The sequence below is a fragment of the Morchella sextelata genome, assembly GCF_020137385.1.
Source record: "Morchella sextelata strain SCLS chromosome Unknown scls_18, whole genome shotgun sequence".
Taxonomy (NCBI): domain Eukaryota; kingdom Fungi; phylum Ascomycota; class Pezizomycetes; order Pezizales; family Morchellaceae; genus Morchella; species Morchella sextelata.
Window position 1 is genome coordinate 995,441 of NW_025408633.1, and position 10,183 is coordinate 1,005,623.

Genomic DNA, 10,183 nt, shown 5'->3' on the forward strand with positions numbered 1-10,183 from the left:
TCTGTCAGTGCTCTACCAAAGTTATATTTTGCTACCAAGACACTTCCAAACCGCTGCTAAAAAAGACTACCACACAATATACCTGCTATATTACCGCTTGGGAATAGAACCAAAGGATCTCTGATCTTAGTAGTGCCCGAAGCTATTAGCTATGTTGAAAAGACAAAGAAACACAAGTTCAGAACCCGCTGTTAAGCAAAGAAGGTTGGAACAGAGGCTTCCCTCCTTACCAGTACATGGAAAAAGACCTATACTAAAGGCAGGACTGTCATGGACGGTCAAAGGAAAGGATGAAGGCGCCCAAGGGTCTTTTCTGTTTGACACCGGTTGTACAGGAGCTATCCTCAACCAGAATTTTGTCAGGAAACATGGAATTCCCTTAGTACGGCGGGATCAACCTCTGACAATGTTTGATGCTCAAGGAGATGTCATGATGGGAGGAGGCGAGTATTACACTCACCCGGTCCGCATGACTATGGGAGATCATAAAGAGACACTCCGATGGGAGGTGGCTACACTGGAAGAAGGAATGACCGGTTACCTGCCAATTAGTTGGGCTAGGAAGCATAACCCGGACATCAACTGGGAACTCAACACCATGAGCTGGAGGAGTGACTACTGCAAGCAGAATTGTCTCCCAGCGGCCACCAAGATTGAACTGATCTCTCCATACCAAATGTTGGAAGAAGAAGAGACAGTCTATCAATTGGTTGGTTCAGTATGGCATGATGAGGACGGAGGTGATATTGCTGAGAAAATACACCACCTATACCGGGATTGGGCTGATGTGTTCAGTCAAGAGAAGATTGAGGAAATGCCGCCGCATTCCCATAATGATCTGAAGATCAAACTCTTGCCTGGGACCGCTCCCCCATTTGGCCCGCTATACCCATGTTCCGCTCCAGAATTGAAGGCCCTCCGAGAGTACCTGGACAAAGAATTGTCTTCAGGAAAGATCTCTAGATCTAACAGCCCTGCTGCGGCGCCCATACTGTTCATTCCTAAGAAGGATGGGACATTGCGGATTTGTGTGGACTACAGAGGATTGAACAAGGTCACTGTCAAGGACAAGTACCCGCTGCCTATCATGAGTGAGCTCAGAGACAGGTTGTTCAAGGCCAAGATCTTCACAAAGATAGACCTGAAGAACGGCTTCAATTTGATCAGGATAGCAGAAGGTGATGAGTGGAAGACCGCTTTCAGAACCCGCTATGGACTGTATCAGTATAATGTGATGCCGTTTGGTCTATGCAATGCTCCCTCCGCTTTTCAGGCAATGATTAATGATGTGCTAAAGGAACTACTGGATGAAGGAGTGGTTGTCTATATTGACGACATCCTCATCTACTCGGAGACTGAGAAAGAGCATGAGCTATTGGTCAAGAGGGTACTACAGAAGCTTAGGGAAGCTAAGCTCTGTGCCTCGATCAGTAAGACATCCTTCCATGTCCGAGTAGTAGAATACCTAGGCTATCACATCTCGGAAGAAGGAGTATCTATGTCAGAAGACAAGGTGGAGGCAGTTAAGGAATGGCCGGTCCCTGAGAATATCAAGGCAGTACAGGCATTCCTCGGATTTGCAAACTTCTATCGCCGCTTTATTGAAGGCTTCAGTAAGGTTTGCAAACCACTAACTGACCTCCTGCAAAAAGACAAGAAATGGTATTGGACAGCAGCACATGAGCAGGCCTTTGAAGAACTCAAGAGGCTGTTCACAAGCGCTCCAATCCTCCTTCATTTTGACCCTAGTAGGAGAACGGTGGTCGAGACAGATGCCAGTGATTTTGCCAAGGGAGCGGTGCTCTCTCAGTATGGGGGTGATGGGAAGCTACATCCGGTGGCATTCTATTCTAAGAAGTTCTCCCCTGCTGAGATCAACTATGACATTCATGATAAGGAAATGGGAGCTATTGTAGCCTCTTTCCGGGAATGGGAACACATGCTCAAATCTTGTGAGCAAGAGATCACGGTTTTTACAGACCACAAGAACTTGGAGTACTTTAATTCTACCAAGGTTCTCACTAGGCGGCAAGCTAGATGGTCTGAGGACCTCGCAGGCTACAATTTTAAAGTTGTCTACAGACCGGGAGAAAAGAATGGCAAGACTGATGTGCTATCTAGGCGCTGGGATCTCCGCCTTGGAGAGGGAGGTGAAACTCTGCAGCCGGAGCCACAGATCTTTTTTAGGCCAGGTCAATTGGTTTTGGATCCTGCAAAGCTAGTGGCTGTCAGGGTGAATCAATTGCAGAATACATTCTTAGAGCGCCTATACACGGCTGCTAAAGAGGATAGTTTCTGGCAGGAATTGCACCGCTCCCTGGTTGAAAGGAAACCAAATTTGGACCAGAACTTGTCGGTCAAGAACGGTCTCATCTTCTACAAGAATAGATGGTATATACCCAAAGACAAGAAGCTTCAGATGGAAATACTGTCCGATACCCATGACTCTAAGGTGGCTGGTCATTTCGGCCAATTTAAGACACTAGAGCGGGTGAAAAATAACTTCTTTTGGCCCAACATGGATAAGGATGTTGAGGAATATGTCCGGAGCTGTGACAGCTGCCAGAGGAATAAAACCTCAAGACACAAGAAGTTTGGTATGCTCCAACCGTTGGAAATACCCTATCGGCCATGGACTTCCATCTCTATGGACTTCATTGTGGGATTACCGGAATCTAATGGGTTTACAAAGATCTGGGTAATAGTGGACCGCCTTTCGAAGATGGCACACTACATCCCTCTTCCTACCCTCAATAAAACGGAAGATTTGGCTAAATTGTTCTTGAAGGAAGTTTGGAGACTCCATGGTTTACCTGATGACATAGTCTCGGACAGAGATAGCAGGTTCATCTCTCACTTTTGGCAATCTCTCATGAGCCTCCTCAATGTGAAGCTGAAGATGTCCACATCTTTCCACCCCCAGACGGACGGTCAAACAGAAAGAGTTAATCAGACCCTGGAACATTACTTGCGGAGTTATTGTTCATATCAACAGGATGACTGGGCAGAACTCTTGCCTTTGGCAGAGTATGCTTATAACTCGGCGGTCTCTGAGTCTACCAAAGTATCGGCTTTTTATGCCAACTATGGATATGAACCCAGGACCAACTGGCCGGCCCCAAAGGAAGGAGTAGAATGGAACAATCCAGCGAGTGAGGTCATGATATCTCAATGGGAATCTATCTGGCAGGCTATGAATGCCAGCTTGGGTAAAGCTAGATTAAGGATGGCCCGGTGGTATGATGCTCATGCCCTAGCTCCGCCTGAAATCAAGCCCGGAGATGAAGTAATGTTGGACCGGCGCAATGTGCAAACAAAGCGGCCTCTGGGAAAACTGGATCAGAAGAAGATGGGACCCTTTAAGGTCTTAGAAGCTATTGGTACCCGTGCCTACAAGCTCTCTCTTCCCCCCCAGATGGGAATCCACCCGGTCTTTCATGTCTCTCTCCTAGAACCCTACAGAGCACCGGTAGATTCTGAGAGAAGAGTTCCCCCACCGGAACCCGAAGAGGTTGAGGGAGAACAGAACTGGGTTGTCCGAGAGGTAGCTGATAGCCGGGTCAATAAGAAGAGAAGACGAGTGGAATATCTAGTGCTGTGGGAAGGTTATGAGAACGAGGATGCTACATGGGAACCTTGGGAGCATCTCAAGAAGAGTGCTGAAGAAGCCCTTCGGGATTTCCATATGAGGTATCCTAAGAAACCCAAGGACAAGCGGATTGTTGGGGTGTAGATTATTTCCTTTGGGTTTTCATTTCCTTGCATATCACGGAGTTTTCTTGTCATATAGAATGGTAATAGAATGGTTATAGATCTCGGAGACCAAGATCCTGGAAGAGGGGAGTGGTGTAACGGAGCCATTTCAACTGTCTGGTGTATGAGTACACACAGGGCCCGGTTACATGCTGAGAGTTATTGTTAGAAGCCAGTTGCACGGTGATATGCAAGTACCGGCAGTGTGGTTAGCTACCAGCTGTTAGAGTAACTACATTCCGGGCGCTAGGAAGAGGATCTATTCATGGGAGCAATGACTGACGAGTCTATGCCTCGCCAGTGACTAGAAGACCGGCCAGAGTGAAGCTCTGATTGACCGGTGATCCTCTGTATCCTCGGTGCATTGTAAGTCCGCCGAAGGGCAGGGACTATGCTAGGGAAGTCTACAATAAGCGAAAGCTCTACAGCAATGATTAAGCTTACACCTGAGCGGCAGCTCATTCATGCAGGTCCTCAGTTGTGTGGCAACCAAGGCTGCAGGTGTTACAAAGGCTTTGACTAAGGATGGTTGCCTTGGGTATCGGAAACACCTGCTGACGCTTAGAGAAAAGCGGGGTAGCGGTGGTATTGTTTCCGGTACTGAGGGAAGGCCCACCGGAAACTTAGTAAAGGAGTTAGGAGCAGAGAACAGAGGCCTTCGGAGTATAAGTACTCAGGTTCATTCTCGCCCTTGAGTCCTGTTCTCTCCAGTCTTCATTAGAAAGAAAAACCAAGTTCTTATCGGTAGCAGAGCCCTTAAAGATTATTGAGTTCTAGCGATAGTATCTTTGAATAATCCGCAACCTGATTGTCTATCTTGCACGGCCGTCTCTATTCTATCTTATTCTATTTCTCTTAGAAGAGACCCCCGTTACAGAAGGGGATCTATTCATGGGAGTAATGACTGACGAGTCTATACCTCGCCAGTGACTAGAAGACCGGCCAGAGTGAAGCTCTGATTGCCCGGTGATCCTCTGTACCCTCGGAGCATTGTTTGTCCGCCGAAGCGGCAGGGACTATGCTAGGGAAGCCTACAATAAGTGAAAGCTCTACAGCAATGATTAAGCTTACACCTGAGTGGGAGCTCATTCATGCAGGTCCTCGGTTGTGTGGCAACCAAGGCTGCAGGTGTTACTAAGGCTTTGACTAAAAGGTGGTTGCCTTGGGTATCGGAAACACCTGCTGACGCTTAGAGAAAAGCGGGGTAGCCGTGGTATTGTTTCCGGCACCGAGGAAAGGCCCCACCGGAATTTAGTAAGGAGTTAAGAGCAGAGAATAGAAGCCTTCGGAGTATAAGTACTCAGGTTCATTCTCGCCCTTTAGTCCTATTCTCTCGAGTCTTCATCAAAAAGAAAAACCAAGTTCTTATCGGTAGCAGAGCCCTTAAAGATTATTGAGTTCTAGCGATAGTATCTTTGAATAATCTGCAACCTGATTGTCTATCTTGCACGGCCGTCTCTATTCTATCCGATTCTATTTCTCTTAGAAAGGACCCCCGTTACAGATAATCTTTAAGGCTCAAGTCACCTTCAGATTATTCTTCCTCTATACAAAAAAATGTCCGCCCTCCCAGCTCCGGATGCCCCCCTGCAGATTGAATGGCAGCCAGTGCCCCTCCAGCTTGATGCCACCGGGCAGACACAGCTTGTTAAGAAGCCCAGGACCGCTCTACAGACCTACATCCCCGGTTGTGAGCCTGCCTGGCAAGATACCGATGAGGTTTCCATTCAGCAGTTCTTCACAGAGCCCCAAACCTATCTCCAGCACAGCCTGCAGAACCAGTTGACCCGGGGCAGTCAGGCACTACTCCTTGTACAAGAGCGCCAGGCAGCACAAAATGCTCTTATGGCCGAAGCTCTTGAGTACATGAGGAAGGAAGTCAACTCTGTCCAGGAAGAACTCCGGAAGTATGCGGAGAGAGATGAACTGGATGCCGATGCCATGGAGATTGAGTGGACAAACCCGGCCACTCCGCCAGACTTTGTGGCCAAGATACAGAGAGCCCTTGATGAAGGAAGACTGGTGGTGGGAAGACCAGCAACTCCGGCACCAAATCCAGGCTCCAGGTCCTCTTCCAGGGCAGCTATCAGAACAATGCAGCGAAAGACCAGCCCCTTTGCAGCATTTCCGGTCCGATCCACTAGGAGAGTTGTTCCTATTGTGCAGCCAGCGGTGGGAGCATCTCCCTTACCTCCTAGCCGCTTCGCAGGAATAAACCCATTCCTTGGATTAGCCGACCGATCCTTTGACTATAAAGGAGAGCTCTACCCAGGTGCAGGCCGAGGACCTCCCAGTCCACTAGCTAGGAACCCGGGAAGGTTCACTATATCTGGAGCCGCTCAAGGAGCAGCAACCTCACCATTGGCCAGCAACCCGGCACCAGTAGCACCTGTGGCCCCTCCTACTGCGGCCGCCGCTCCCCCTTCAGCTAATGCACAGGGTGGAAGCGGTGGAAACCAGAACCCTCCACCTCCCGTGGCCCATGCTCCCGCTCCCGGAGATTCAGATGGTTCTGATAGTTCAGACTCGGAACCAGAAGGTGGTGATAGAAGAGGCTGGCGGAGATACCTCAAGAAGAAGCTTGAGAAGCAACAAAAGGATTTGTTGGCTATAATGTCCTAACACTACCAACCTCCGGCCGCCTCTCCCCCTTCTACTTCTACCAGGGCCCGAGAACCAAAGGCACCACCCCCTTCAAAGTTCCAAGGCAAGGCGGAGCAAGTGGAGACCTTCATCCGGCAATGTGAGAATGTGTTCTCCATTGAGAGCCTGTCATTTACCTCCGAGGAGGTCAAGATCCGATATGCAGGCAACTTGATGGAAGGAGAGGCAGCGATCCGTTGGTATGAGGCATACCACAATTCAATTGATCAAACCTCTGCCAACCGTCTTGCTGGGATGCCGGTGGTGTTGGATCAGAGATGGAAGTGCTGGGATTTCTTTGTGGATGCTTTTAGAGCTGCCTTCGGCGAAGCCATCTCTAGAGATGATGCTGTAGCCCATTGGAATACCCTTACCCACACAGCTCGAGGAGGAATTGATCTCTTCCTCAATACTATTATTCAGCTGATGTGGAAGACTGGCTATGAGGGTCAGTTGGTGGATGATAAAATCAACAATTCCCTCCTCCCGGACCTAGGCATGAGTTGGGCACTTTTCAATCCCAAGCCAAAGTCCTTGATGGAGCGGATAGCTGCTCTAAGAGAGTTAGGGCACACACATGAGAGGTATCAAGGGATGGCAGCTGAGAAAGTGCCCCCTCGGACCAAAAAAGATCCTCCCGCCCAGAAAGACCAGCAGCCAAAAAGGAAAAGAGAAGCTGCGAGCTCCTCCGGACCTCAGAAGGCTCCCGGACCTAAGGACAAAGCGGTGGAACTGAAGGGTATCCCGGGGGATATTCTAGAAGAAAGAAGGAAAGCAGAAGTATGCTTGAAGGTATGACCTTTCGGTACTCCCTATTGGTAGAGTGCATAGACTGACTTGTGCAATAGTGCGGCAAGTCCAGGCACAAATGGACCGATTGTTCATCAAAGGAACCTACTGTTGTCCGAGTGGCAGCGGTGAGAGTACAAAAGCGGAAGAGAGGGAATGGCAAGTCCAACTCTCAGAAGAAAGCTAAAGTGGCTGCTGTTGTAGCAGAGGATCCACTTGTTGTACTCCCGGAGGTTACAGAAGATTTTGTTTTGCAGCCTGAGCAAGACTCGGACAATGAAATCCTCTGGTGGAAAAGTGTCTGTTTTAGTCTATGTTTACTAGTTTTCTTTTTATATGGGTTTTTCCGGTTTTCTATGTTTTTCTTAAATAAATTATGATTGTGTTTCCGCCTATTTGACTGCTCCAAGCACTCTGAGGATGGGTTTAAGACCCGAAACAGCTGGTCTGTCAGTGCTCTACCAAAGTTACATTTGCTACCAAGACACTTCCAAACCGCTGCTAAAAAGACTACTACACAATACATCTGCTATATTACCGCTTGGGAATAGAACCAAAGGATCTCTGATCTTAGTAGTGCCCGAAGCTATTAGCTATGTTGAAAAGACAAAGAGAAACAAGTTCGGAACCCGCTGTTAAGCAAAGAAGGTTGGAACAGAGGCTTCCCTCCTTACCAGTACATGGAAAAAGACCTATACTGAAGGCAGGACTGTCATGGACGGTCAAAGGAAAGGATGAAGGCGCCCAAGGGTCTTTCTTGTTTGACACCGGTTGTACAGGAGCTATCCTCAACCAGAGTTTTGTCAGGAAACATGGAATTCCCTTAGTGCGGCGGGATCAACCTCTGACAATGTTTGATGCTCAAGGAGATATCATGATGGGAGGAGGCGAGTATTACACTCACCCGGTCCGCATGACTATGGGAGATCATAAGGAGACACTCCGGTGGGAGGTGGCTACTTTGGAAGAAGGAATGACCGGTTACCTGCCCATTAGTTGGGCTAGGAAGCATAACCCGGACATCAACTGGGAACTCAACACCATGAGCTGGAGGAGTGACTACTGCAAGCAGAATTGTCTCCCAGCGGCCACCAAGATTGAATTGATCTCTCCTGTTACGGGCATGCCAAGCATTTACGGGAAGTGTGGTGCGACCAAATTAGGACCAAAAACCCAGAGTCATAAAAAACACGTTTTCGACCCCAATAATAACCCCCGGAGCGTCAAACCGCCGGAGGGGAGTGTTTTGGTACCGGTGGATATATGAGGGACAGCTGGAATCAATCGGATCGAAGATCGGACCGCTCGGAGCGAATCGGCGCAAGCTGCCAGCCGACCGAGTACCTATCGGCGGTACCTGTGGGCATGAGAGGACTCTGCTATGTGGGAAAGCGATGTGGGAAGAGGCCTGAGTAGGTAGCCTTGCCGTCCGAGACCTCCGAATAGCCGACGCTGACGATTATCCACCAGACGGCCGATGGGGAAGAAACATTGACAGGGAAACGTGCATTAGAGTGGATAAAAAGGTTGAGGGGTTTTAGCGGCTTTAGGAGTTTGGGTTACGGATTTAGGAGTTAAATGTTCTTGGTTGTTTCTCAGGGTCTCGGGCATGCCCCGAGTGTATTCTGTGTTATTAGTAGATTGGATCCTCGAGACATAAGCGAGGGATATAAATACTGTGTCATTCACTGACTAGCCAAACCATCATCGGCGAAATCAGAGTCTTAACAATATAAATCGTTGATACGCGAGTTACAACTTTATTTGACTATACTTTCTGGATTACTTTACTCTATCGTGACTTCGAACTCTACCTGAACTATTACGTCGAAGACGGTCGAACATCACACGCTAACTCTAGTGAATCTTTGTTGATAACGTAGCTCGCGGGGCCCGTATCGGATCGAGGAGAATCATACTCGACGTTGACTGAAGAGACCTTGGAGACTTCTACCTTTGTAGCTGTTAGCCGAACTCTGAGCTCTGCGTAGTGTACTCTTGCGGTCTGGTACGCATCCCTCACACCGTCTCTATTCTATCCGATTCTATTTCTCTTAGAAAGGACCCCCGTTACAGATAATCTTTAAGGCTCAAGTCACCTTCAGATTATTCTTCCTCTATACAAAATGTCCGCCCTCCCCGCTCCGGATGTGCCCCTGCAGATTGAATGGCAGCCGGTGCCCCTCCAGCTTGATGCCACCGGGCAGACACAGCTTGTCAAGAAGCCCAGGACCGCTCTACAGACCTACATTCCCGGCTGTGAGCCTGCCTGGCAGGATACCGACGAGATTTCGGTCCAACAGTTCTTCACAGAGCTCCAGACCTACCTCCAGCATAGCCTGCAGAATCAGTTAACCCGGGGCAGTCAGGCCCTACTCCTTGTACAAGAGCGCCAGGCAGCACAGAATGCTCTGGTGGCAGAAGCTCTTGAGTACATGAGGATGGAGGTCAACTCTGTTCAGGAAGAACTCCGGAAGTATGTGGAGAGAGATGAACTGAATGCCGATGCCATGGAGATTGAGTGGACAAACCCGGCTACTCCACCAGACTTTGTTGCCGAGATACAGAGAGCCCTTGATGAAGGAAGACTGGTAGTGGCCAGACCAGCAACTCCGGCACTAAATCCAGTCTCCAGGTCCTCTTCCAGAACAGCTACCAGGACAATGCAGCGGAGGACCAGTCCCTTTGCAGCATTTCCGGTCAGATCCACTAGGAGAGTTATCCCTATTGTACAGTCAGCGGTGGGAGCCTCACCCTTACCACCTAGCCGCTTCGGTGGATCACACCCACTCCTTGGAGGAGCTGACCGATCCTTTGATTATGAAGGAGAGTTCTTCTCAGGTGCAGGCCGAGGACCTCCCAGTCCGCTAGCCAGGAACCCGGGAAGGTTCACCATGTCTGGGGCCGCTCAACCAGCAGCAACCTCACCATTGGCCAGCAATCCGGCACCAGTGGCACCTGTGGCCCCTCCTGCTCAGTCCGCCGCTCCCCCGCCAGC

At 49.3% G+C, this 10,183-nt stretch overlaps 3 protein-coding genes across 3 annotated transcripts; all 3 read left to right on the plus strand.

Annotated features, from left to right (window-relative positions):
- Positions 1 to 151: 151 nt before the first annotated feature.
- H6S33_004783 (uncharacterized protein) lies at positions 152 to 3,733 on the plus strand (the record flags this gene model as incomplete). Its single annotated transcript, XM_044836140.1, has 1 exon — positions 152 to 3,733. The coding sequence occupies one exon, from the start codon at positions 152 to 154 to the stop codon at positions 3,731 to 3,733; it is 3,582 nt and encodes a 1,193-aa protein (XP_044690756.1).
- Positions 3,734 to 5,310: 1,577 nt separating this feature from the next.
- H6S33_004784 (uncharacterized protein) lies at positions 5,311 to 6,356 on the plus strand (the record flags this gene model as incomplete). Its single annotated transcript, XM_044836141.1, has 1 exon — positions 5,311 to 6,356. A coding segment is annotated over one exon (1,046 nt), but the record flags the coding sequence as incomplete, so codon positions are not given.
- Positions 6,357 to 6,419: 63 nt separating this feature from the next.
- On the plus strand, positions 6,420 to 8,452 carry H6S33_004785 (uncharacterized protein; the record flags this gene model as incomplete). The annotated part of the gene is made up of 3 exons (XM_044836142.1): positions 6,420 to 7,188; positions 7,245 to 7,484; positions 7,763 to 8,452. Coding segments are annotated over 3 exons (1,699 nt in total), but the record flags the coding sequence as incomplete, so codon positions are not given.
- Between the last annotated feature and the right edge of the window lie 1,731 nt (positions 8,453 to 10,183).